At 43.2% G+C, this 24923-nt stretch overlaps 6 protein-coding genes and 1 long non-coding RNA gene across 11 annotated transcripts; 3 read left to right on the forward strand and 4 right to left on the reverse strand.

The window, feature by feature from the left end:
- The first annotated feature begins 1 nt into the window (after position 1).
- LOC9631068 (uroporphyrinogen decarboxylase) lies at positions 2-1560 on the forward strand. Its single transcript, XM_024672545.1, has 6 exons — positions 2-136; positions 202-317; positions 377-487; positions 586-774; positions 826-951; positions 1007-1560. Exons 1-6 carry the CDS (start codon positions 13-15, stop codon positions 1520-1522), a joined length of 1182 nt encoding a protein of 393 aa, XP_024528313.1. The 5' UTR covers positions 2-12; the 3' UTR covers positions 1523-1560.
- A 1514-nt stretch (positions 1561-3074) lies between these two features.
- LOC9633156 (DNA repair protein RAD51 homolog) lies at positions 3075-4610 on the reverse strand. Of its 3 annotated transcripts, none has more exons than XM_024672677.1 (7): positions 4453-4610; positions 4251-4395; positions 3983-4185; positions 3831-3924; positions 3697-3756; positions 3567-3658; positions 3075-3511 (listed from the first exon to the last, which is right to left on the reverse strand). In XM_024672677.1, the coding sequence occupies exons 1-6, from the start codon at positions 4540-4542 to the stop codon at positions 3648-3650; spliced, it is 603 nt and encodes a 200-aa protein (XP_024528445.1). In that variant the 5' UTR covers positions 4543-4610; the 3' UTR covers positions 3075-3511; positions 3567-3647. The 3 variants fall into 3 exon arrangements, with proteins under 3 accessions (XP_024528445.1, XP_024528444.1, XP_024528446.1); XM_024672676.1 differs by having other exon boundaries at positions 3075-3374; positions 3420-3511; positions 3567-3756; XM_024672678.1 differs by having other exon boundaries at positions 3567-3772.
- Positions 4611-5252: 642 nt separating this feature from the next.
- On the reverse strand, positions 5253-6821 carry LOC9631069. Its single transcript, XM_002967936.2, has 3 exons — positions 5688-6821; positions 5537-5635; positions 5253-5484 (listed from the first exon to the last, which is right to left on the reverse strand). The coding sequence occupies exons 1-3, from the start codon at positions 6808-6810 to the stop codon at positions 5396-5398; spliced, it is 1311 nt and encodes a 436-aa protein (XP_002967982.1). The 5' UTR covers positions 6811-6821; the 3' UTR covers positions 5253-5395.
- Positions 6822-7200: 379 nt separating this feature from the next.
- On the forward strand, positions 7201-8845 carry LOC9631070 (ruvB-like 2). The gene is made up of 2 exons (XM_002967675.2): positions 7201-7959; positions 8030-8845. Exons 1-2 carry the CDS (start codon positions 7208-7210, stop codon positions 8664-8666), a joined length of 1389 nt encoding a protein of 462 aa, XP_002967721.1. The 5' UTR covers positions 7201-7207; the 3' UTR covers positions 8667-8845.
- LOC9633157 (beta-ureidopropionase) lies at positions 8725-11259 on the reverse strand. The gene is made up of 7 exons (XM_002967937.2): positions 11177-11259; positions 10304-10985; positions 10131-10238; positions 9878-10066; positions 9585-9815; positions 9305-9529; positions 8725-9230 (listed from the first exon to the last, which is right to left on the reverse strand). The coding sequence occupies exons 2-7, from the start codon at positions 10949-10951 to the stop codon at positions 8853-8855; spliced, it is 1779 nt and encodes a 592-aa protein (XP_002967983.2). The 5' UTR covers positions 10952-10985; positions 11177-11259; the 3' UTR covers positions 8725-8852.
- A 129-nt stretch (positions 11260-11388) lies between these two features.
- On the forward strand, positions 11389-24922 carry LOC9631071 (F-box/LRR-repeat protein 3). Of its 2 annotated transcripts, XM_002967676.2 has the most exons (8): positions 11389-12362; positions 12481-12606; positions 12660-12752; positions 12820-13213; positions 13287-13413; positions 13466-13760; positions 13810-14033; positions 24845-24922. In XM_002967676.2, exons 1-8 carry the CDS (start codon positions 11715-11717, stop codon positions 24873-24875), a joined length of 1938 nt encoding a protein of 645 aa, XP_002967722.1. In that variant the 5' UTR covers positions 11389-11714; the 3' UTR covers positions 24876-24922. The 2 variants fall into 2 exon arrangements, with proteins under 2 accessions (XP_002967722.1, XP_024528449.1); XM_024672681.1 differs by lacking the exon at positions 24845-24922 and having other exon boundaries at positions 12820-13207; positions 13810-14319.
- On the reverse strand, positions 23165-24053 carry LOC112345583. 2 transcript variants are annotated; one of them, XR_002992098.1, is made up of 5 exons: positions 23958-24053; positions 23534-23891; positions 23407-23477; positions 23293-23342; positions 23165-23232 (listed from the first exon to the last, which is right to left on the reverse strand). It is a non-coding gene; the product is annotated as an uncharacterized LOC112345583 (long non-coding RNA). The 2 variants fall into 2 exon arrangements; XR_002992097.1 differs by lacking the exon at positions 23958-24053 and having other exon boundaries at positions 23534-23914.
- Position 24923: the final 1 nt, after the last annotated feature.

The raw sequence follows: 24923 nt of genomic DNA on the forward strand, positions 1-24923 counted from the left end.
TGGAGCTAGGGCATGGCGACGACGTCTGGATGCTTGGTCGGGCAATGCAGGCCCGGCGCGGCCGCTGTTCAATGGAATTCCTCGCGCCCGTCGAGGATCCAGTGCTCCGTCTTGGCGGATGCGGCTACAGCGACGGGTAAGCGAGCTCCCATGCGGCGGATGCGACCTCTTGCTGAAATTTGAGCTGGATTTCGAGCTTAGATTCACAGCAGGAGCTCCGGGCAGGCGCAGATCCTTTGTTGCTACGAGCAGTGCGCGGCGACAGCGTCGAGAGGCCTCCCGTGTGGATGATGCGGCAAGCCGGGAGGTATATGAAGGTATGTGCTTGGAGAGAAGCTTTATGATATGTGGATGAATTTCTTTCTTGTGTATGCAGTCTTATCAAGACCTCTGTGCCAAATATCCTTCTTTTAGAGAGCGATCAGAGAATGCGGAGCTTGCCATTGAGATCTCGCTCCAGCCATGGAAGGCTTTTAGGCCAGATGGTGTAAGGTTTTCAATTTGGTATTTCTTTTCTTCTCAGCTGCTTTGAGATTACAAGCTCATGCAGACTGACGAGCTTACCTCTTTCTTTCTTTCTCACAGGTGATTTTGTTCTCGGACATCTTGACACCCTTGACGGGAATGAACATTCCATTTGATATCCTAGCCGGGAAAGGACCCGTTATACACAAACCGATCACATCCATGGCCGATGTAGACGAAGTTACGGAGCTCTGTCCCGAGGAGGCCGTCCCTTACGTTGGACAAGCTCTATCCTCTCTCAGAGCTGAAGTAAGGTTTCCTTCTTCGATCTTTTTGGTTTTTTGATCGATAACTCTTTAGGTGGGCAATGAGGCTGCTGTGCTGGGCTTTGTTGGCGCACCATTCACACTAGCCTCGTATATCATAGAAGGAGGCTCATCCAAGCATTTCGCGAAGATAAAAAGACTAGCCTTTGGCAGCCCTGAGGTAGTGTACAGCTCCAAGATAAGTTTGCTTCTACCACTCACTCTCCATTTTGTAGATTTTACACGCTTTGCTCAAGAAACTTGCCGAGTCCATAATTATCTACGTGCGTTACCAGGCAGACAAGGGAGCTCAAACCGTCCAAATCTTCGACTCGTGGGCCACGCACCTAAGCCCGATCGATTTCGAGCAATTCAGCCTGCCATATCTCAAGCAGATAGTGTCCGAGGTGAAGAAAACTCACCCGTCACTACCATTGATCCTCTACGCCAGCGGCAGCGGCGGCCTCCTCGAGAGGCTGGGGTCGTCCGGAGTGGACATCGTGAGCGTGGACTGGACAGTGGACATGGCCGAGGCGAGGCAAAGATTAGGCAGGGACGTAGCGGTGCAAGGCAACATAGACCCCGGCGCCTTGTTTGGCTCCAAGGATTTTATCCGGCAAAGAGTTATCGACACCGTGGCCAAGGCTGGCCGAGGAAAGCACATTCTAAACCTTGGCCATGGAGTGTTGGTTGGGACGCCCGAGGAGAACGTAGCTCACTTCTTCGAAGTTGGAAAAAGCATTCGATATTGAAAACATAAAACATACATTGGGATCTTAGTTTCGGAACACTTCAGGTTCTATCTTCTTCTTTTTGGATCACTGAGTCTTGTGTTTTCGTCGAAAATGCCATTTAGAGGTGAAGCCAAAGCTTTCTACGTAGATGCTGAAGCAACTCTTGAGATTGTTGCAAATCGAAGAAAGGTGTGGATAGCGTTTCTGTGATTTGTTTGATGGTTTCTTGATAGATATGGGCATACTACACTGTCACGGCTGCCGTGAGAAGGCGGCGTCCATGATGGCTGAATCGAGGTAAGAGACTTTTCATTTTTCAGACGATGATATCCAGCAACTTTCTGGCACAGGCAGTTATCAATTTCGCAAAAAACCAAACAAAGGTGAACCGGGCGATGGTGAGCTCGAGTTCTTCTCCCAGATGAAGGAGCACGTCAAGCAACCACGACAAGGCACGTCACTTCATCTAAGCTAAATGTTCACTTCTTCCTTCAAAATGGAGATGATTTGATATCAAAGATGTTACAAGTCAAAGGCGAAATCCTGTCTTTGCAATCACTCGTTTTATTGGAGCAGGCGAAATCCTGTCTTTGCGATCACTCGTTTTATTGGAGCAAAGACTCCAAGCTCTCTGGAACACTTCACCTTATCCACTATCCAAGGATACAGAAGTTGGCATTTTGATGTTCTATCTTGTAGATTGTCTGGTACGTCCAGGAATTCGGGCTTCAATCTCTCTGCAATATTTCCATAAAAGTTATCTGTGTGGACACCTACCAGCCAGCAGTCCATCCCATCGCAAAAGAAAATCGGCGCTCCGGATGCATTAGCCTGGCAAAAATAATCTCCGAGGAAAGTAAATCCTGCACTTGGACTGGCGATAACGAACGATGAAATAAACGGAGGAATTGTGATGAGCAGTGCATCTTCGCCATTCTGCTGGAACGACAGGTCAACAAGGTGGAGGAACGATGCGATGTGAACCTTGTAAGCTGGAGGTTAGTAAAGAGATCAATTCTACTAGATAGCTTTTTTCCTTACCTTCTTGCCAAGTAATTGGTCTTGCATAAGATTTGTGATTGGCTGCATGTAAACTGCGTTGTTGCAGCCTTCAAGGTATAAGATGGCCACATCTAAATCTGCATCTTCTTTAACAACGTGAAATCTAAAAGCTCTAGGAAGTGGTTTCCCAGCCGAATTGTAACAAGGGAAATAAGCTACCCAAACCTCTTCTTCATTGTTTGAAACTGCTTCCTCGACCCCGTTGTTTGAAACTTGTTGCCCCCCCTCAGTTTTGTGATCCTCATCGGTAACACAATGCCGGGCTGTAACAGCGTATCCCTTTGCGAATAATGCACAAGTCCCTTTAATCAACACAGGTAAGTATCATAAGAGCCAAACCAAACCAAAACATACCACTAGAGTTGATCCAAGAGAGTCGGGAGTCATCGGATTGAAGGCTCTTATTAAAGTCCACCTCATTTCTCATAGTCAAGATTCTTCCGACGCAGCAGCGAGCATGCTGAGGAACTGCTTCTTCTGACCATCCTAGTTTTGAAAGAACGGCAACTTAAAACCCTAGCGCTTTTAACTTTGTTTTATTAAAGGATAGAGGATTAGACTTTTAAAGATCTCTGTCCGAGACCCCACTCAATCAACTGCTTTTATCTCCGCAAGGGCCCGATCTCCAGGACGCACTCACCGTGCTTGATCTTGAGAAAACTACGGAGAAAAGAAAAAAGAGTATGCTAACTCGCTCGCATTAATCTGTGACATCAAATGATGCCGCCAGCGATCTGGAAACGAGCTTCTTGCTCTGCTAAGCATGACGAGCAAACGATCTTGTATATCCGCTGTCCCTTGCATAATGCTAGTAGAGAATAGAGCTAGAATGAAGTGAGACACAACCGTGTACCTTGTTGTGGAGGCATGGGCGATTATGTTGCACTTGCAACGGCAGACCCGTCAACTTGTGCCACAACAAGACAGGACCACCACCACTCCAAACTGCAAAGCGAAATGTTACTCTAGATTTTGAAGGCAAACGAAATCGAGAGCTTACCTCGTCTGCCAGTTTCTGTAGGCTTCTTAAGAACGTAGCAGAGGTCGAAAAATCGGCCAGATACAGAGCAGTCGCCTCTCATCAAGACAAACCTGCGAGGAGTGCTTAACATATCAAGGAAAATGGTTACCTCGATTCATGTGATTGATGATCAGTGTTGTATGCTCTCGCCTAGGCAATACCAAAACATCTGCTTCAGCCCATATCTATGCAAAGCAAACGATCATACGAGATCACGAAAAAGAAAGAAAAGCGTGATCCAACCTCTCGGCGACTTGCAACAATCTGTGTGGCCTGAAAGTTCCTTCGGCATCATGTACAGTGCTTTGTCTTCACCGCCTCCTTGATCTAATGGCAGCTTTTACATAGACACAAAACTCAGTGATCCATGAAGTGAAAATGAAGAAGATACATACCTGACATGTTACACAAAGCGTGTGACACAACTGGGTCTTTCCAGTCCGAAACTCTCCATAGATCTCCGTTATGGAGCCCGTCTCAATGCCCCCTTCCAGGATCTTATCGAGTTCTTTGGACCCCGATGTTATTTGGATGATCTCGGATCGCTGCTCGTGCATTTGTGCCGCACTTGTGAATCCCATCGGAACAAGCTTGGTCGCTACGCAAGTTCCATAGAACAATGAGAAAAAAACAAAAAACAAAACAGAACCAAAATGTACATACCCGCTTCAGTGATCTTGTCGACCTTAGCCTCGCTTATGCCTTTGATCTTGAGCAGCTCCTTCTTGGGCGAATAGGCCACCGCTTCGACGGTACAAAACCCTGCCTCTCGGAGCTTCTTGACATCCACCGCGGAAATGCCACAGTGCTGCACACAGGGAGATTTCTGGAATAAGCGCCGCCCGATCGATCGATCGACACTTACCTGGAGCTGCTCCACGAGCGATGGTCCGTGCTGGACATGTGGCTGCTCGTCCACATTCATCGCCGTGGCGCCCTTGTCCATGGCGCTCATCGCCGCTGCTTGGATGCCCTAAGCTAGATCACTCCTAAAGCGGAGAGAGCGTGTAGTATAAAACCTATCTAGATTTCCTCCTATTGGCCAGTGTTTGAAATGCAAGCCCGCCATAAAAGGGGCACCTTTAGATTCTATGCTTTATGCCCTTCCACGTGGGTAGGGAATATAATCCGCTTCAGCTGAAGCCCTTACAGTTGCTGCTTCTTAGAGCAGCGATGGCGGGGGTAGAAATTCATCGCTGCTCGATCTGTGGGCGATTGAGCTGCTCTTTCGCCGCATCTCCGAGAGCTTCGTGACGAGATCCATGGCCTTGATCCTCCAGAGAGAGGCGCGACTGGTAGTGAGTCTCCTGGCTCGCGGCCACAGATCTTCGCCGGCTTTGATCATCGCGAAGAAGAAGAGCCTATAGATGACGATCATGCTGAAAACCACGGCGATGTTGGCCCATTTTGAGCGCCGGATGTCCACCTGGTAGAACTTGGACAGGATGAGGCCGCCGGGAATCGCTGGCAGAGCAGGGAACTTGTTCGAGAAACCACCGCTCTAGAACTCGTTTTGAGAGCTGAGGTAGGAAACCGGGGACTTCCAGAAAACCTGTTGAAGAACCAGGCTACGAGCATGAAGCCACGAGTTTTGAGTCGGTGTAGTAATGTTTAATTTTCTTTGGTTTCTTTATTCCCAATAGTGATATATCTTATTTATACTCATTTTTCAAGGTAGCTATCAGTTTCATTTACGGGTTATAGTCCACACATTTTTCTTTCACTCTTTTATAATCAAAACCGTTAATATTTTCGAAGATCTAAATACTGTAAGGAATATTTCCTGAATATCCAGGTAATATCTTGCTCTATATTAATTTTCTTGGTGCTGATCTGTTCTTCCTCCTCGGAGGTTCTTGAGAAGCAGGAGGATCTTGAGGGAGATCTTTCTCAAAACCTGAAAGAAAAAGAAAAAGAGGTTTAGATGTCACATTTTAAGATTTACTCACTTTCGAGGGGATGAGCCTCGTTCCATTCATCAATGGGTGTCTTCCAGGTCACTGGAGCAAACTGGACGACTCGGTTCAGATGGATGGCAGCTTGTTTGCCTGCAAGTGCGTTTGGTAATCAAACAGAAATAAAAGGGAGAGAAAATCTTACATAGGAAGACTTCGCGCATGCATTCCGAGGCATTAGAATGGAGTTTTGCTCTGTGAAACACCTTGTCCAGGTCTGCAGTCTTTTGACATTGAAGATGTCTGCCATGAAAAGATTGCAGCTTGCGCTTCCTGTCTGTGTCTCCTCTACCAAGCCTCCCGAGGAACGTACTCGTGACAACGCCAGCCAAGATCCCACCATCGTCAAACACGGGAGCACCTGTGTCTTGCACAACCGACGCAGGTAGAAAAGCTTCTGGATCGATGGAGAAGACGTTGACAAGATTCATATGCTCATGACTGCCGAACGTGTACAGCCGCTCGAACAATGGAAGATTGCCTGCTTCCATTTTCAAACACCCTTCCAAAGCTTGCAAGCAATGGGCTTGCGGCTCCAGGCACACGACCGAGGATGAAAGGCGAGCACCAACCTTGCACTCATAGGAAACTCCTCCTTTGATGCGTGGAAAGCTCACCACGATCGCCTTTCCTTCTGCCTTGCGACCACCACAAAGGATCTCGTCGATGCATCGAAGAGCTGTGATACAGCTTCCATCTGGCCTGATAAGTGTCACCATTCCCTTGCAATTCTTGACGCTGGAAGCTTCTGCCTTGCTGGTTATGTGTACTGTCCCGACGAAATTGGCCACTTCCTCTCGCAACACACTCGGGTTGCCAACCAAGTCTCTGATCGAGTACGAATACATACTTGATCCATCATAAAACTCTTTGAACAGCGCTTTCTGGCACAGCTTGGAGAGAGCGATGAGGTGCTCTGCTCTCTTCCGCTGCTCGCGAGCTCTCGCAATTCCAATCCCGAGCTTCGTCTTGGCCAATGCCGCCTCTGCTTCTTCCTCGGAGGGCCGATTCCTCTTACCCGTGATGACGAAGGGACTCTGCTGGGACTGGCCATCTCCATCGCCATTGGGATCGGGAGCGATTTGCTCCACCGCCATCACTGAATTCCCATTCGCGTCCTTGAAGAGAGCGATCTGACCTATACGGAGTGTGGCGGCATCCAGTCCCCAGTGTGCCGCAATGCTGTCCACCATCAGATGCTTCGAATCGTGGAGAGGAACGCGCAGCGCCTCGCCTTCTCCATCCTTCCTCACCCACACGCAATCCATGGAAAGAGCCCTAATCGTCTTCACTAAAGCCGAAGTGCGAAGTATTATTTGTTAATACTAAACAAGAATAAATAGCAAATCATGTGTTATTGCACGTAACATGCAATATATTATTATAATTTTTCGACCTTCTTAATGTTAGATAATTTAAATACTTATTATATATATGTCCTCAAGATGGTTGCATAGAGACAAAGTAAGTTCTATTTGGTTAAGAACTAAAATCCTGGAAGCTAAATTAGTAGTCTTTGGAAGTGCAATGGAAAAAAATTGCCATTTCGTCACTGCTAAGGCTCGGCTCATTCATTTAAAAGTGAGTAAAGCTTTATATATTTTTTATTTTTCCTTATAAACAGGGGATCGACAGTCGTTAGGGCAAGTTAGGGCAGGAGCAGCTATGGGGGCGGAAGTGAAGGTCTCAGAGACGCGCGACCTCACTCGCATCGAGCGCATTGGCGCGCATTCTCACATTCGAGGTCTGGGCCTGGATGATACGCTCGAGCCGCGTAATGTGTCGCAGGGTATGGTTGGGCAGAAGCCCGCGCGGCGCGCCGTGGGCGTCATCTGCAAGATGATCAAGGAGGGCAAGATCGCCGGACGCGGCGTGCTGCTCGCGGGGCAGCCGGGCACTGGAAAGACCGCGATCGCCATGGCAATGGCAAAATCCCTGGGCGAGGAGACGCCCTTCGCAATGATGGCCGGGAGCGAGATATTCTCGCTGGAGATGAGCAAAACGGAGGCGCTGACGCAGGCATTTCGCAAGGCCATCGGTGTGAAGATCAAGGAGGAGACGGAGATCATCGAGGGCGAGGTTGTGGAGATCCAGATCGATCGTCCGGCCACGGCCGGGGCGGCGTCCAAGTCCGGGAAGCTCACGCTCAAGACGACCGAGATGGAGACCGTGTATGATCTCGGCAGCAAGATGATCGAGGCGCTTACGAAAGAGAAGGCCCAGAGCGGTGATGTGATCGCCATCGACAAGGCCTCCGGGAAGATCACCAAGCTCGGCCGATCGTTTGCTCGCTCCAGGGACTACGATGCAACTGGAGCACAGACTCGATTCGTCCAGTGCCCCGATGGCGAGCTCCAGAAGCGCAAGGAAGTCGTCCATGTTGTGACTTTGCACGAGATCGATGTGATCAACAGCAGGTTAGTACCACCTTTCTTCTCATCTCTTCCAAGTCTCTGGAGATGTTCTTGAACGGGTTTCTTCTTCCAGGACGCAAGGATTCCTCGCTCTTTTCGCGGGTGATACCGGCGAGATTCGCTCGGAAGTAAGGGAACAAATCAACAACAAAGTCGCCGAGTGGAGGGAAGAGGGAAAAGCCGAGATAGTTCCGGGGGTTCTCTTCATCGACGAGGTACACATGCTAGACATGGAGTGCTTCTCGTTCCTCAACCGAGCGCTGGAGAACGAGATGGCCCCAATCCTCGTCGTCGCCACCAACAGGGGCATCACGAAGATCCGAGGAACGAACTACAAGTCGCCGCACGGCATCCCGCTCGATCTCCTGGACCGGCTGCTCATAATCTCGACTCAGCCTTACACGGAGGACGAGATGCGACGGATTCTGGACATCCGGGGGGAGGAGGAGGACGTGGAGATGGCGGAGGAGGCCAAGGAGCTGCTCACCAAGATCGGACAGGAGACGTCGCTCAGGTATGCGATCCATCTCATCACAGCCGCGGCCTTGGCTTGCCAGAAGCGAAGAGGAAAAGAGGTGAGCATCGAGGACATCAGTAAAGTCTACTCGCTCTTCATGGACGTGAAGCGATCGACGCAGTTCCTTATGGAGTACCAGGAACAGTTTATGTTCAACGAAGTCCCCGACACCAGCGAGATGGTGGAAGGCTAGAAATCAAATTTTGCGACACCAGCGACGCAGATTTTCTACGTTGGTTTTGTTTGCGATAGAAATGAGAAAAGCTTTAGATCATTTGAAGTATAGCTTTTCTACATTGGTTTTGTTTGCAAGAGATTAAAAATGATATCTTTGAGAAACGTTTTTAGATAATTTGAAGATGTTTTATTTGATTTGATCTTAGAGGCTGTGTGCCTCGAGGCCGGAGTGGAGGAGGGGATCGCTGATAACTTGCGGTTTGAACGCGTGCTTTGTATACTCATTGAAAAAGTTGGCATACAGATCATAGCGAGCGGTCATCCGGAGGCCCCATTTGTCTCGGACTTGCTGGCACAGATTCAAGTCGGCATCCACGACCATGAGCCCGTCCTGGAGCCTCGAGAGGCTCGGCGTGCACGAAGAGTCCGGGGCCGCCACATAGCTCGACCCGTAAAAGTGTCCAAACCCCTTGTGAGCCGGCTTCCCGTCACCCGACGTGAAAGCTCTCGGGAAAACCTCGGTGCCAACCCGGTTGATCGCGGCCACGAAGTAGCTGTTTGCTATTGCAGCGTTTCTCGCCTGGACAATGGATGGATGATCCAAAAGAGATTTTTGATTGCGATGAAGGGAAAAAAGAGTTTTTTCGTGCTTACCTCGATCGGCCACATTGGCTCGCTCAAGTCACCCACTGTTGCCGAGGGATTAAACACGATCTCCGCTCCGTTCATCCCAAACGCCTGCCAGTTGAGAGTGTGGTGCCTCCCGTAGCATATGTTTACCGCGATCTTTCCATACGCGGTCTCAAACACTGGATGGCCGGTGTTGCCTTCCATGTAGTACGTGCTCTCGTTGAAGTCTCCAACGCGAGGGATATGGTTCTAGCAAATGGAGGAGGATTTTCAGAGACGAGAGAGAACAGAGAAAGAGCCTGACCTTTCTGTGCTTTCCGATCACGTTTCCATTGTTTCCAATCACCACGGCCGTGTTCCACAAGGTTCCACCGTGGACTTCGTCGCGCTCCAGGATGGGGCTGATGATCACCATCTTAAACTTGCAAGCGAACATTTGCAAGAACTTTGTCGACGTGCCTTCCTCCGCGCTCTCGGCAAACTCGCACCATGTTTTCTCCCGCGTACAAAACGCGAAAGGCATCGTCCAAGCCTCCTACATCGAGAAAAGAAGAAAGATGGGTGTTGAGATGGAAAATGCAAAAAGCTTCCCTTCACCTGCAAGCAAAGTATGTTGACACCAGCAGTTCCAGCAGCTTCGATCAGATCCCCGACTCTCTTCATGATGGCTCGCTTCTGATCCGCAAAAGGAGCATCAGTTGGGAGAACTATGGCGTTCTGGATGACGCCTATACGAACAATACGAGGAGCTCGCAACTCTTCCTCGGCAGCAGTAAACCTGTAAGCCTTCAAAGAAGACCCACATAAAAGTTGGTCTAGAAAAACTTTGAAAAAGAAAATAGATAAGTACCTGGAGATCAAAGTCGGCAGCAGTAGACATTGCCATTACTGCTGGAGGCAAAGGCAGCATTCCTACGACACTCCCATTGTTTAATCCCAAGATCATCCTGCTTGCTTCCTAGGATCAGTGTTATCATCTGACAAAACGGAGAAACAATAAAGAAGTACAAAACTCTTTTTTACCTTGAAAACACCCGGTGGAAGATGATGCTTGAGCAGCCTATATAGCGAATCCGAGCCACCATCCTGAGGAACATCGCCAAGAGCAACCACGCCACCTCCAACTCTCTCCAGATCCTCCACATCGCAGGCCTGCTCGTCCCCGCTCAGCTCTCGATCCGCGGCTCTCTTCAAGAAAGGAGTCGTTCGCTTCTTCTTCATGAGCCCAAACAAGCTGCTCATCTTCTCGTAGAACACCCACGTAGAATTCCCCATCCCTGTGGTGCTCGCCTTGAGCTGCTCGTTCTTAAACTTCCGCTTCATCTTGTCGATCTTGCTCTTGAGCTGCAGCACAGTGCGCAGCGTGCCGCCGCAGCGCCGGTAGAGCGACTCGCCAACCTCGGCCCACTCGCGATCGCTCAGCCCGGTGCAGCCACCACTCCTCGTCTCGATCCACTTCTCGTAGTAGATGTCGAGCAGCGCAAACGCCTCCTTGTCCGTCCATGCAGTGCACGGAGCGCGCTTGCGAGCCGAGAGCGCGACTTTGCTGCCGCACTGCGCGACCTCCTCGTCGTTGAACTCGTCGTTCTCTTCCTTTGGATGGAGCTCGTCGACGTCATTTGGATCCATGGAGGAGCAGTGCACCACTCTCTCCTCGTCGTGAATTTCCATCGCAAAAGCCAGTCTTGCAGATCCCTTTGTCCTCCTGGAAGAAAAGGAGATGGAGATGAGCTAAGCCCCGCGGAAAAAAAGGGAAAGAAAGAAAAGGAGAGGCTCGAATGAAAAGAATGCATGAATTCGTGGAGATGAGGTGGATCCCTTGGGCGGAAGAACCGTGACGAAGTTTTTTTGGCACGAGGAACCATCGCCCAGATCTATAACAAAACTGGCACATACCTAAGCAGCGAACGCCCGGCCCAGTGCTGTATTTCGCCCCTCCAAAACGCTCGGCAAAACGCTCGCGAGCCCCAAAAACTCTTTCTCTTTCCGGGCCCGCTGGGATCGAACCCCGGACCGCACGCCACGCGGACAAGTCAATGGGTACACGTCACATCACGCGTCCTGGCGCCACGTGTTCACCACCTAGATGGCTTTTTAGGGTTCTTGGCGAGCGCAGCGCGCGCGAGCTGGGGCCGGTGGGTACGATTGGAAGGTACTTCTCTAGGTAGCATCTGGCCGCCGAGGCATTTGAATTCGCGTGGGCGAACGATTAGAGAGAGGCTTTATCTTTTCGTTCTCCTTCCCCCCTCTGGATGATGGTGATGATTTTATCTTGGCTCTTTAACTCTTCCAGTACCCGATCCCTCTTTTCCAAGTCCTTGGAGTTTCCGCTTCTGAGGCATGATGGCTCTCACATCTCGCTCGCTCTCGTTTCTCCTTTTTCGCTTTATCTCGTAGAGTCTTGACGAGCAAAGAAAAAAGAGGAAAGTGGATCATGGCTTGCAGCAGCTCCTCAGGATCGCGGAGACCCAGCGCTTGCCTGCTCGATTTCGTCGACGAGCACATTCTGCTCGAGGTCCTGGGAAAGATCTCCGACAGTTTCGACCGGAGGAGCTGGCGGATGGTCTGTAGAACTTTCTACAAATTGGAGTGTAGTGTGCGCAGGCGGCTCCAGCTTCTCCGGGCCGAGCTCCTCCCCCAAGCTCTCGATCGATACGAGCGCTTGGAGGAGCTCGACTTGACGTGCTGCGCCGGTGTCACGGATGAGAATCTCATCCATGTCGCGGATAAAGCTGGGAAGCGGCTGGCAGCCATCTATCTTAACAGGATCTGTGGGTTCACGAGCACTGGCCTGCGCTACTTATCTCAACACTGCCTCTCGCTCGTAGAGATGGATCTTAGCTATTGTTCTTATGTGGAAGACGATGGACTTCTCGGCTTAGCCCGGCTCAACCGGATAGAAAAACTTAAGCTCACTGGCTGCATTAGAGTCACAGACATGGGATTGGAGAGCTTAGCAGCAGGATGTCACAGGCTGAAAACTCTCGTCCTCAAAGGCTGTGTGGCGATCACTGATGCTGGCATTAAGCTCGTCGCTGCTCGCAGCGAGGAGCTAATGATCCTTGATCTTTCCTTCACTGAGGTAGTGGCATTTCTTTTTTTGTTTGTTCCCTTTTTTTTTTTTTTTTCTTTCGAGTAGCTTTTGTACTGTAAAGCTATCATTTCTTCAGGGTGCTAGCTAAGTGTCTCTGCTTTTGCAGGTAACGGACGAAGGTGTTAAGTATGTTTCGGAGCTCAAGGCACTGAGAACTCTAAATCTCATGGCCTGCAACAATGTTGGAGATAGAGCTCTTTCGTATCTGCAGGAGAACTGCAAGTCGCTTGTGGTAAGACTATAGCACAATATTCCTCTTTGGTGATTTCATTTTGGTGTGTGAAGGATTTGGACGTTTCTCGTTGTCAAAACGTGAGCTCTGTTGGGATTGCAGCATTGCCAACGTTGCTCACCTTACATCTCTGCCATTGCTCTCAGGTTCTTGCTCTTCTTTCCCGATTCTTTCTGAGATAAATGCGAGACAAAACTCTTACTTTCGTTCCAGGTAACTGAAGACGCTTTCCTCGACTTTGAGAAACCGAACGGCATACAAACGCTGCGGCTGGATGGTTGCGAATTTACGCACGACTCGCTCGATCGCGTCGCGGCGGGATGCCAAGAACTCAAGGAGCTCAGCCTGTGCAAAAGCCGAGGGGTGACGGACAAGCGCATCGATCGACTTATCACGTCATGTAAATCCTTGAAGAAGCTCGACCTTACTTGCTGCTTCGACGTCACTGAAATCTCGCTCCTGTCTATCGCCAGGAGCAGCACCTCCATCAAGAGCCTCAAGCTGGAGTCGTCCCTCATGGTCAGCGACAACAGCCTTCCTATGGTTTTCGAGAGCTGCCATCTTCTCGAGGAACTCGATGTCACAGATTGCAATCTTACAGGTGCTGGTGAGTTTTCTCATACCGGTGGTTCTTCCTTGTTTTTAACTCGCGTGGTTTCTTTTTATCTTCTTTTTTCCAGGGCTTGAGCCGATCGGAAATTGTGTCCTTCTCAGGGTCTTGAAGCTGGCATTTTGTAACATCTCCGACTATGGGATTTTCTTCGTTGGAGCTGGTTGTCACAAGCTTATGGAGCTTGATCTCTACAGGTTCTCTCTCTTAAGTTTTTACTCGTAAAGAGATTAATTTGATCTCGTGCAGGTGTCGATCTGTCGGAGATGCCGGAGTGATCTCGGTCGTCAACGGCTGCCAGGACCTGAGAGTACTGAACTTGTCCTACTGCTCTCGAATCTCGGACGCGTCCATGACAGCCATAGCTCGCCTCAGCAAGCTCAGCCAGCTAGAGATTCGAGGATGCACACTCGTCACTTCCGACGGCCTCACGCAAGTCGCGGCGGGATGCAAGCGGCTCGTGGAGCTAGACATCAAACGCTGCACGAGAATAGGCGATCCCGGACTACTTGCGCTAGAACACTTGTGTCCGGACCTGCGACAGGTTGATCTCTTTAGTTCTTCAAGTTCTCATCTTTGTTTCGTTCTTCCAGATCAATGTGTCCTACTGCCCGCTCACGAACAACGGGATGATGGCGCTCGCCAAGCTCGGCTGCATGCAAAACATGAAGCTCGTCCACCTCAAGAACGTCTCCATGGAATGCTTTGGAAACGCGCTGCTCAACTGTGGAAGCCTCAAGAAGGTGAAGCTTCTTTCCTATGTCAAGCAGTCCTTGGCTTCCGGGGTGGTGGAGCAACTGGAAAATAGGGGGTGCAGGCTGCGATGCATGGACAAGCCAGATTCATAGGACCTGTGACTAAGTAAAAGAAAACAAAGGCCTTAGATTTTGGAGCATCAGAGTAGACAAGCATTGTTTCTCTAGACAAGTACACAGGTTTTTGCTCTAGGAGCTGACCTTCTAGGAGCTGATCCGGTCTTGGATCTCCTGCTTGGAAGCTCTTGAGGGAGATCCTTCTCAAAGCCTAGAAAAGAGATATAGATGTTAGATTTCCAGATGCAAACTTTCTACTTACTTTCAACTGGATGAGCTTCCTTCCATTCATCAATCGGTGTATTCCACGTCACTGGAGCAAACTGCACAACCCGGTTCAGATGGATGGCAGCTTTTGCCCCTGCAAGTGAATGTAGTAATCCAATAACACAAAAATAGAAGAGGATCTTCCGAGGCATTGCGATAAAGTCTTGCGTGCTCAAACTCCTTGTCCAAGTCTGCAGTCTTTTGGCATTCCAGATGCCGCCCTTGAAAAGATTCCAGCTTGCGCTTCCTGTCCGTGAGCTTCCCAAGAAACGTGTTTGTAACAACACCGAGCACCGAGGTCTTGCACAGCCGACGCAGGCAGAAAAGCCTCTGGATCCACCGAGAAGACGTTGATAAGATCCATAGACTTGTGGCCACCAAACGTGGACAGTCGCTGGAACAATGGAAGACTGATTACTTCCATTTTCAAGCACCCTTGAAATGCTTGCAAGCACAGTGGGCTTGCGGCTCCAGGCACACCACCGAAGAAGACAGACGAGCACCAACCTTGCACTCGTAGAAAACTCCTCCTTTGATGCGTGGAAAGCTCCACGCTTCTTCCACCTTGCACTAAACAGTGAGTCTACCCTAAAATCTATCTTTGCGAAATGTCTCCTCATCCCGGCTTGCTGCATCATCGCCATGCACTGTCCATAGCCGAGTTCCCATGCGCAATCTATTGAGCTGGATTTCCTAGAAACACAGCAAGGGCAGATCCTTTGTTTGTTGATGTCAAGGTCCAAGTAGAACCCTTTTGCTTATTTGGATTCCCATAGAATTTTTATTTTACTATAACAACATTATTCTGAATATATAGCTTATAGTTTCTTCCTTTCAATATTTTTTTTTACCAAAGAATAAGAACTGTATAATCCTTTTATTATACCATAATATATTTTCATTGCATTTCATGTCAATTCAATATGATTTATTTGAACTCTAGTAATTTGATCAATAAAATTTGGGAGTGATTAACTTGAAGCTTAACTAATTCAAACACTGAATCATAATAGCAATATTGATTATTAGTTAATAATAAAAATAAAAGAAATAGAACTTACCTATATAATATATTAGTTAAGTTTGTAATAAACATTTAATGTGAATCACATTCAATTTACCCATTGATCTTTTACTCTTCTACCATGATTATATTACCACTTAGTAAACTTCCTTTCATCAATTTCCACAATTCTTCTTGGACTGACAATCTTTTGACTATCTCATTGTAATATGATAATTTCAATTCATTATCATGTGCTCATTTTTAATATTATACTCAATATGAGTTTGACTTTATGGCATTTTAATGCATTAACACTTGAATCATTTGAGTAAATGTGAAATTACTATGTGCAAACTAAAAGATCTTGGGGTATTACAATTTTTACAATTCCACTTGAAGCCATCTTTACAACCTCAATTATCAAGTTGATATCTCATTTGTCAATAACATCTTTCACATTCTCTCTCTTCTAAAAGAAAATCAACTATAATACAAATTTATTATTATTAGTTTTTCAAATAATACTAGCAAAAGAAAAATATTATTTTAAGCATGATCTACATATTCCATTCTAGTTAGGAATAGTATGTACAGCTGTAACAGTTGTCATAATAAAATAATATAGTTTTATAAAAGATAAGTTCTCATGAACTTTGTCTTTTTTAAACAATTCAATCTTATAGAAACTTTTAACTTAGATATTTACGTATTTTAATATTTTAAAGTTTGCTATTTGTTCAATTTAGATCTCCTTTGTATAATACTTAAGAGAGTGAATGAAATAAGAAAGAAACTATAGAAAGGAACAAAAACATAAAACACAATGAGAAAAAACCTAAGCTAAACATATATTATAGCTGTTCATCTTAATTATAAAATTATAGTGATTAAACATTTAAGGCACAGCACTAAGTATGAACAAAAGGAATGAGCAGTGGGCATAGCAAGATGGTAACTATGTAAGAGAGGGCAGGCAGGGGGGGAGCTAGATTGTGCATTTGTACTCTTAAACCTAAGAATTGTGTTAATTGCTTTATATGCATGAAAAGTGAGTAGACTTTATTGATGTCCTTAATGCTTTCCTCTTCGTTTTTGGTAGGCCAAGGCCACTAAGGGAAGTCTCTTCCCTAATCTTGGTGAGCCGCTCTTTGGCAAGCCATCTCCACCCACCTGAATGTCCAAAATCCATTGCATCTTGTCCTTTATGTAAGACTACATGAAGATTATAAGCAGCAAGTTTGGAAGATTGAGTAGGATGTTGTGGCAATTTGTAGTTCTTTGTGATGCTCTTATAGTGACAATGAGGATGGGGGTCATTTCATTCTCTAGCACTCAGTTGAGGAATGAGAAGCACTCGATGTCTAGTATATATACCTTGTTGAACCCCTAAACCTTCACTTGGCGACTTTATTGGTGATTTGCTCCCAAGTGAAATCAGTATCACCTATGAGGAGGGTTAGGAATCTAGAAGAAGATAAGGAGAAAAATGATATTAACTTGCTGTTGATCACATTGATTTAGTCATGCAATATCACAATGTGGATGTGAACCAAGTTTGTACTTTAGTTGCACTATAGTCTTTGGAACGAGCAAATGATTGGCCAAGCTTGGTGATCTTCCCAAGCCTTGGATCACATTGCCACTCTTTTAACATCTTAGTTGTCTTAGGCATAAGCTTCCCAAAGTCAAATGCCACTCCAACCAAGATGATCAATTGATTGTGAAATGTTTGTCTCTATTATGAGAATATCTATAGGTGCTAAAAGTGAGGCTTTGTTCACCTTAGCTACATGGTCACAATTTGCAGTCACACCTCTTTGATATAGACCATAAACTCAAAGAGAAGAAGATACAACTCTTTGAACCTTAGAATGATATAATGAATTTTTTTTTCTAGCTTTAATTGTTAATCTCCCTACCTTTGACTCCTGCCATTCTAGAAAATTATATAAAACACACACTCATGGAAAAATGAGCTAGTTAACTAACAACCTAGGGCAAACTACCTATTTGCTAAACAACAATGTGCTTAGTATTGGCTATGAATTGATTTGTGAGATTTTTGGGGTTAATTTTTGGATTAGGTAATTTCTGCTATATCAATAGAGGGTGCTTGTATGTTTTATATTGTTCTTCCTCATGATTATGCTTCTCTAAGAAAATGTTACTCTCATAATCACAACTTCCATAAATATACTTGGTTGCACAGATGTTGGGCTGGATTAATATGAAAATGTGTAGTGGATATAGTGCTTCATTAAGGGGGTTCACATGGGCAATTTAAGTTCTTTTGAAGTGGTTTAATACATCATTTTCATAAGCAAAATGCACACTCTAACAAGAAGTTGATTGACAAAAAATAGTTCAACATTTCACAATTGAATAGAGGTCTACTTTGAAATGAGTCTTACTTCCCTAAAGTGTAGCAAATGGCTCTAGTTTCATAAAGCAATCAATTAGGAGGCATGAGTAATGTCAAACCTTCTATGCTTAAGAGAGTTTTACTAATCTTTATGGGATATTGAGGAATGTATATTTATGTCTTAACAAATCTAATATATATCAAAATAACTCTCTTATCATGTATTGCATTTCTCTTTCTTTTCCTAATTGATTTCTTAATAGATATAGGCATACTCGAGAGCATACAAACGGCTACTATAAAGTCTATTATAGCTGAATCTAAGTAAGAAGTTTTTTATTTTCCTAACAAGTTTGTTACACAAATGAGGTAAAGCTTATTACTCTTATTGCCATGAATATTAGTGTATGGAAAGAATAAATCAAGTATAAATGATATTATAAATCAATGCTAAAACCTATTTTATTTATGATATATTTGATTGGAGCAAAGACTCCAAGCCCTCTAGAAAATTAGATATTATCAACTATTCAAGAATATCATTGAATATATCAAGATAATTTGGGTTCAATTTCTCTACAATGTTGCTAAAAAAATTTCAATATGACTATAAGTAGTCTTGACAAAAAAAAAGTTGAATGCTCACAAAATGTTGGTTTAGCTAAATTAGTCATTAAAAAACACGAGTTAGTGATGGCAAAGGTCAAAACAAAAAGAGGTATCATCATAACCCATAAATTTTTAGTGTTATACTAAAATGTGTTGTCCATAAGTTTGAGAAAAATGCATCTTAAACTTAAAATTGATAAAAGGATCAATTTTATGGTACTTTCTTTTAATTATTTCCTTTTTTCTAAATTTTTCTGTATAAGAGTCAAAATTAGTAGCATATATGTTTTATTATTGCAACCTTTAAACTGTAAAATTGCAACATTTACATCTTTGAATTCATGAACTACATAAAACTTGAATGCTCGTAGTTATAAATCCCTCTTTACATTAAAGCATGGAAAATATGTAATCTTCCTTCCAAACCTATCCTTTGATGACTGTGTAGTGTTTTCTTGAATAAGTAAAAGAGAGATTAACGATACAAAGTAAAACTAGAAAAGATATATATATTGATAAATTAAAAAAAATTAATCTAAAATAAGTGAGCAATGAAAAACATGCCTATCCATAACTAAGTTTTAGAAAATAAATAAAAATAATTACCAATAAATAAGATAAATTTTTGGTTATCTATATAGTTGATGGCTAAATGAAAAAATGTTTTTCTTTACTTTTTCTTATTCTTTATTTTTCATAGTTTTACTATATTGTTGCTTTTATCAATTCTATTGCTATTAGTGATTATCTATTATATATTGTTAGTGAAGATAATAAATTTTCCTCTCAAACCTTTATTACTATCATTTTTCACTCTATAAAGCTGTTTATTAGTAATGCAAAATAAAAAAAGAAAATCTCCATTACTACTATTTTTATTATTAATTTTTATAATGAAAATAAATATTAACCATAAAAATGATTTTCTTCTACTATATTGAAAATATCATTTATCACAACACTCAACTTCTTGTTTATATCATAAATAAGAAAAACAATGTACAAAGTTTTTCTTTAATTTTTCTTTCTCCCCTTTTATTTCCTTATACATTATTTTACTCTTTATTTTAATAAAGTCTCTTTATAGTATTGGCGACTCCACTAGGAAAATATATCTCTTGTGTTATTATATACTAGATGGTCTAGAAATGAAGAAAGTACCAATTTTAGAAAAGTCATGTAATTCATTTCATTTCAAACTTTTTTAGTATTGTGATTTTATGCTTTGAGTGATCATTATATGTACTGCAATGAAATGAAATGATGTATTTCATTTTCAATATCATGTGCTCACTTTTAATATTATATTCAATATGGGCTTTATCTTTTGACATTTTAATACACTAACAATGCATCACTTGAAGTATTTAAGTAATATGAAATTACTATATACAAACTAAGTGTTAGTTTTAAAAGATCTTGTAGTATTACAATGTTTACAATTTTATTTTAAACCATCTTTACAACCTTAAGTGAATAGTAAGTATAATAAGGGGTAAATATATAAGAGAGGGGAGTGTTATATTATACATTTATTCTCTTCAACTTTAGCATTTTAATGTTATCTTTTCTAGATCATTGAGTATATCAAGATATTCTTGCTTCAATATCTCTACAATATTACTAAAAAATTTCAACATGAACTCTTATAACTAATCTTGACAAAAAAAAACAATTAAAAGAAATCAATGCTCATAAAACATTAGTTTAGCACAAATAGTCACTAAAAACATAATTTTTCTCCTGAGTTAGTGATAGCAAAAATAAAAAAAAGAAGAGGTATCATTATAATTTATGGATTTTCAATAGTAAAGGGATCAATTTTATGTTATTTTCTTTTGATTTTTACATTTTTCCCAATTTTTCCTGTATAAGAGTCGATTGATAAAATATATATTTTATTGTTGCAACCTTTAAGATGTAAAATTACAACATCTAGATATTCAAATTCATGGAGCACATAAAATTTGAATGCTCACAGTTACAAATCCCCCTTAACATTAAAGCATGGAAAATATATAATACATATGTCTTCTTTTTTAGACTTTGAAATTTGTTGTGAGGTTTCCCCATTGTTGTTAGGATTATTGCTCATAACATAATAGCATATAATGACAATATATAATTTTTTACATAATAAATAAAATTTTAATTAAATTTTATAAAAAATATAAATCAAAAACAAAAACAAAGAAACATAACACTACATTTTATAAAAGAGAGTGAGCAATACATTATTTAAATGTTTTAAAAGTTTATATTTACAGTTAAAAAAAATTTACCTGATACAAACTTTAGCAAATTATGAAAATTTAACTTCATTCAACCATTCTAATGGGAATGTAAGCAACAATCCTTAACCTTACCCTTAAGTTAATATTTTTCACCTTATGAACTGCTTTTTATTTTTTTATAACTGTCTAGGTGTTCTTCCTCAATAAAGTAAAACAAAGATTAATAATACAAACCAAAGCCAAATAAAATATAAAAAGTTAATAAGTAAAGAAAATTTAATATATAAAAAATATTTTAAATTTAATACTAAAATTTATTTTATTGGTGATATGGAGCACAAAATCCAACTTCTTTAAAGCATTGAATATTATCAAATATCCAAAAATAGAATAATTAGTATTTTAATATTTTCTCTTTTATCTCATTAAGTGATATTTTGGTTTTAATCTCTTAACAATGTTGCTAAAAAACTTTAACATGAATTCTTATATGTATTTTTGATAAAAAAAATAATAGTTCTCCCAAAACATCGATTTAACTTAAATAATAACTAAGAAAACATAGTCTTCTTCCCTTTAATTAATGTTATACACCCTTTCAACTGTGTGTTATTATTTGATTGTCATTCTAACTTTTCAGTTATATTAAAGTCATTCTTTTTCAATCAATATATTGTTGTAACTAACAATTTTATACTCTTATTATTGTCATAGATTTTTAATTTAATGAAGGTAGAAGGGTATGCAATAGAGAAAAAATAGTTTATGATGAACTTATGATGAACTTACTTTATGGCAAAAGTCGAAGTAAAAATAGGTATCATCATAAGTGGTGGATTTTCACCACTCTGCTGGAATGCAAGGTTCACAAGTTTGAGAAAGGATGCAACTTGAACCTGGAAATGAAAAATAGATCAGTTTATGTAAATTTCTTTTGTTTCTTACCTTCTTCCCTAGTAACTTTTCATGCAAAAGAGCTGAAATAGGCTGCATATACATGATATATACATCAATCCCTTAAAATATTTCTTTTTATCTTACAAAATTTTAAAAAATATATCTCCATTTTTAAAACACTTTTAAACCAAGCTTCAATAAAGGTTTCAGGTGGATAGATGGTGTCTTCCAGGATTCATGCATAATGGTGAGTGCATTATGCATTAGTTCATGGTGAGTGAGGTGCATATGCTGAACTTTTACTAGAAATTCAATCAGACAATGATTATTTAAGATTGCACACAATCTATTCACTTGAGATCAAGATACCATCAGTCTCTCTTAGGATTCTCATATATTGTCTTGCATGCCATCTGTTCACAGTCACTCACCCACACACTATCTGCCTTTTGTCCGATCATCTCAGTCAACAGGTATCCTCCAAATTCGCCAAAGTTACATGCATATCTTGATATCTCTTCACCATTGCTCTCGCAAACAATCAACACACCACGAGGCTACCTTTCTCTTGGCCCAAAATCCTTAAGGGTGAGCTTGAAACCACAGATATTTCTCAAGCATGGACCTTGTCGATGATACTCATTATCGGTACAAGGCTTGAAATCATCCCCCAGATTGTCCAGATCTAGAAATTGTGGGCCAATTCTAGATGTGTTGTTGAATTACTGATATGTCCACTGTTCCGTCAGTTCCCTATTTTCCTGTTGTAATCGTCAATGCACCTGGTCATTGAAATCAAGCACATTCATCGCATAACCTCTGACTGTGCATTGGTCACAGATAGTATGCATATTGCAGCAACAAGGAGGAAGGATGTATTCAAATTGGAGCACATAATCAAATACTTAGCGTGGGCTCGAGCACCACGTTGACATAATCAAGCACATTATAGTACTTCTACTGTACGCTGTTGTATTCACTAATCGGTAAAATAACCATGTGTGAGTGCTCGGAATATGGAAAAGGAATACAGAAAATGTGCATAGCCCAAAAACCTTAGTTTATATTCAGGAGCGAGTGGTCTGGATTGAAACCAATCCGACGGCTACTAAAATCCCATTACGCTAATATTAGTATACGGCATTGTAGCCGTACACTTGGCCCTCACACATGGAATATATTTTAACGTGAAAGAGTTATGAAATGTAACGTGTTTTGAACTTAATTAAACAGACACACGTTATAGTGGTTACTTCTACTGTACGCTGTTGTATTAGGTAAAATAACCATCGGATATATTTTAACGTGAAAGCGTTTAGCTTATGAAGCTTTCTGTGGAGCATTAATCTGTGACATCAATGATGCCGTCGCCAGAGATCTGGAAACGAGCTTCTTGCTCTGCTAGGCATGGCGAGCAAACGATCTTGCATATCCGTTCCTCCCTTCGTCCCTTCCGCAATGCTAGTCTGTGAAGAAAGCAGTCAGTATTAGTTTAGAGAATAGCTAGAATGAAGTGACCGACACCCGTGTACCTTGTCGTGGAGGCATGGGCGATTATGTTGCCCCCGATGGGCTTGACTTGCGGACCAGCGAAAACGGCAGACCCGTCGACTTGTGCCACAACTTGGTTAGTCAGGACCACCGCCACTCCAAACTGTGAAGCGAAATGTTACTCTAAATTTTAAAGGCAAACGAGCGAGAGAGCGATCGAGAGCTTACCTCGTCTGCCAGTTTCTGTAGGCTTCTTAAGAATCTAGCAAGGTGCATTTTTCTGGCAGATAGTTCACCGGGTCCTGAAAAATCGGTCCGATACAGAGCAGTCGCGCTGTCTACTACCATCAAGGCAGGAGAAGGCCAAGAGTGCTTAACATATCAAGGGAAATGCTTACCGCGATTCAGCCATCATAGACGCCGCCTCCAACAGCAGTTCAGCCCATATCTATCATCCAGAAAATGAAACAATCATAAGAAATCACGAAAAAGAAAGGAAAACGTGATCCGACCTCTATTTGCAACAATCTCTGTGGCCTGAAAGTTCCTTCAGCATCTGCTTTGCCCTCACCACCTCCATGATCTAATGAAATAGACACAAAACTCAGTGATCCATGAAGTCAAAACGAAGATACATACCTGACATGCTACACAAAGCGTATGACACAACTGAGTCTTTCCAGTCCGAAACTCTCCATAGATCTCAGTTCTGCCCCCCTCGAGGATCTTGTCGAGTTCTTTGGACCCCGATGTTACTTGGATGATCTCGGATCGCTGCTCGTGCATTTGTGCCGCGCTTGTAAATCCCATTGGAACAAGCTTGGTCGCTTCACTACGCAAGTTCCGTAGAACAATGAGAAGAAAATAAAAACAAAACAAAACCAAAATGTCCATAACCCGCTTCAGTGGATCTTGTCGACCTTTATGCCTTTGATCTTGCCTTCTTGGGCGAATAGGCCACCGCTTCAACGGTACAAAACCCTGCCTCTCGGAGCTTCTTGACATCCACCGCGGAAATGCCACAGTGAGATTTCTGGAATAAGCGCGATCGATCGACACTTACCTGGAGCTGCTCCACGAGCGATGGCCCGTTCTGGACATGCTGCTGCTCCTCCACATTCATCGCCGCGGGGCCCTTGACCATGGCGCTCATCGCCGCTGCTTGGATGCTTGGATGCCCTAAAAGAGGCACCTTTAGATGCTATGCTTTATGCCCTTCAGCTGAAGCCTTTACAGTTGGTTTTCTTCGTGAGCGCAGCGATGAATTTCTACCCCAAGAAGAAACGAGATTGATCCTCCAGAGAGAGGCGCGACTGGCAGTGAGTCTCGTGGCTCGCGGCCACAGATCTTCGCCGGCTTTGAGAAGAGCCTAAGATGACGAAACCACGGCGAGGTTGGCCCATTTGGAACGCTGCATGTCCACTTGGTAAAACCTGGCAGAGCTAGGTAGGACACTGGTTAGTTCCAGAAAACCTTTAGGATAGGAAGAAGAGCCAGGGTACAAGCACGAAGCCCTGGACCAAGTTTTTCAGTGAGACTTAGTGTAGCAATGCTTAATTTTCTTTTGTAATAAACATTAAGAACTTTGATTCACAATAGGACAATACTTCCTATTGAATCAGTAGTCCTCCAATCACAGTGGTTGAAAGCTTAAGTTTAGTGTAAGGAATGTCTTAGTATTAGAAGTAGGATCAGGGTTTCTGTGATGGTACCAAGAATCTCACATGGAGGAGGATGGTGCCATCAAGTGAGTGCGAACATCGGCTGCATGCATAACATGAAGCTCGTCCACCTCAAGAACGTCTCCATGGAATGCTTTGGAAATGCGCTGCTCAACTGTGGAAGCCTCAAGAATGTGAAGCTTGTCAAGCAGTCCTTGGCTTCCGGGTGGTGATTGAGACCCTTCTCTAGAAGCCTTTCAAGAGACATTCTGGAAAATAGGGGGTGCAGGCTGCGATGCATGGACAAGCCAGATTCATAGGACCTGTGACTAAGTAAAAGAAAACAAAGGCCTTAGATTTTGGAGCAT

This window comes from Selaginella moellendorffii, unplaced genomic scaffold (assembly GCF_000143415.4).
Source record: "Selaginella moellendorffii unplaced genomic scaffold, v1.0 SELMOscaffold_9, whole genome shotgun sequence".
Lineage (NCBI taxonomy): Eukaryota > Viridiplantae > Streptophyta > Lycopodiopsida > Selaginellales > Selaginellaceae > Selaginella > Selaginella moellendorffii.

Coding starts and splice junctions, on each gene's coding strand:
- LOC9633156 (XM_024672676.1), bottom strand. CDS start 4,542: ATGAGCGCCATGGACAAGGGCGCCACGGCGATGAATGTGGACGAGCAG. Junction 4,396..4,452: donor CGCTCGTGGAGCAGCTCCAG/GTAAGTGTCGAT, acceptor CCCTGTGTGCAG/CACTGTGGCATTTCCGCGGT. Junction 3,925..3,982: donor CGCTTTGTGTAACATGTCAG/GTATGTATCTTC, acceptor TCTATGTAAAAG/CTGCCATTAGATCAAGGAGG.
- LOC9631070 (XM_002967675.2), top strand. CDS start 7,208: ATGGGGGCGGAAGTGAAGGTCTCAGAGACGCGCGACCTCACTCGCATC. Junction 7,960..8,029: donor ATCGATGTGATCAACAGCAG/GTTAGTACCACC, acceptor TTCTTCTTCCAG/GACGCAAGGATTCCTCGCTC.
- LOC9631068 (XM_024672545.1), top strand. CDS start 13: ATGGCGACGACGTCTGGATGCTTGGTCGGGCAATGCAGGCCCGGCGCG. Junction 488..585: donor AGGCTTTTAGGCCAGATGGT/GTAAGGTTTTCA, acceptor TCTTTCTCACAG/GTGATTTTGTTCTCGGACAT. Junction 952..1,006: donor TAGCCTTTGGCAGCCCTGAG/GTAGTGTACAGC, acceptor TCCATTTTGTAG/ATTTTACACGCTTTGCTCAA.
- LOC9633157 (XM_002967937.2), bottom strand. CDS start 10,951: ATGGAAATTCACGACGAGGAGAGAGTGGTGCACTGCTCCTCCATGGAT. Junction 10,067..10,130: donor CTGCCGACTTTGATCTCCAG/GTACTTATCTAT, acceptor TCTTCTTTGAAG/GCTTACAGGTTTACTGCTGC. Junction 9,530..9,584: donor TGATCGGAAAGCACAGAAAG/GTCAGGCTCTTT, acceptor TCCATTTGCTAG/AACCATATCCCTCGCGTTGG.
- LOC9631069 (XM_002967936.2), bottom strand. CDS start 6,810: ATGGATTGCGTGTGGGTGAGGAAGGATGGAGAAGGCGAGGCGCTGCGC. Junction 5,636..5,687: donor CATGCGCGAAGTCTTCCTAT/GTAAGATTTTCT, acceptor ACGCACTTGCAG/GCAAACAAGCTGCCATCCAT. Junction 5,485..5,536: donor CGAGGCTCATCCCCTCGAAA/GTGAGTAAATCT, acceptor TTTTTCTTTCAG/GTTTTGAGAAAGATCTCCCT.
- LOC9631071 (XM_002967676.2), top strand. CDS start 11,715: ATGGCTTGCAGCAGCTCCTCAGGATCGCGGAGACCCAGCGCTTGCCTG. Junction 12,607..12,659: donor AGAACTGCAAGTCGCTTGTG/GTAAGACTATAG, acceptor TGGTGTGTGAAG/GATTTGGACGTTTCTCGTTG. Junction 13,414..13,465: donor ATGGAGCTTGATCTCTACAG/GTTCTCTCTCTT, acceptor GATCTCGTGCAG/GTGTCGATCTGTCGGAGATG.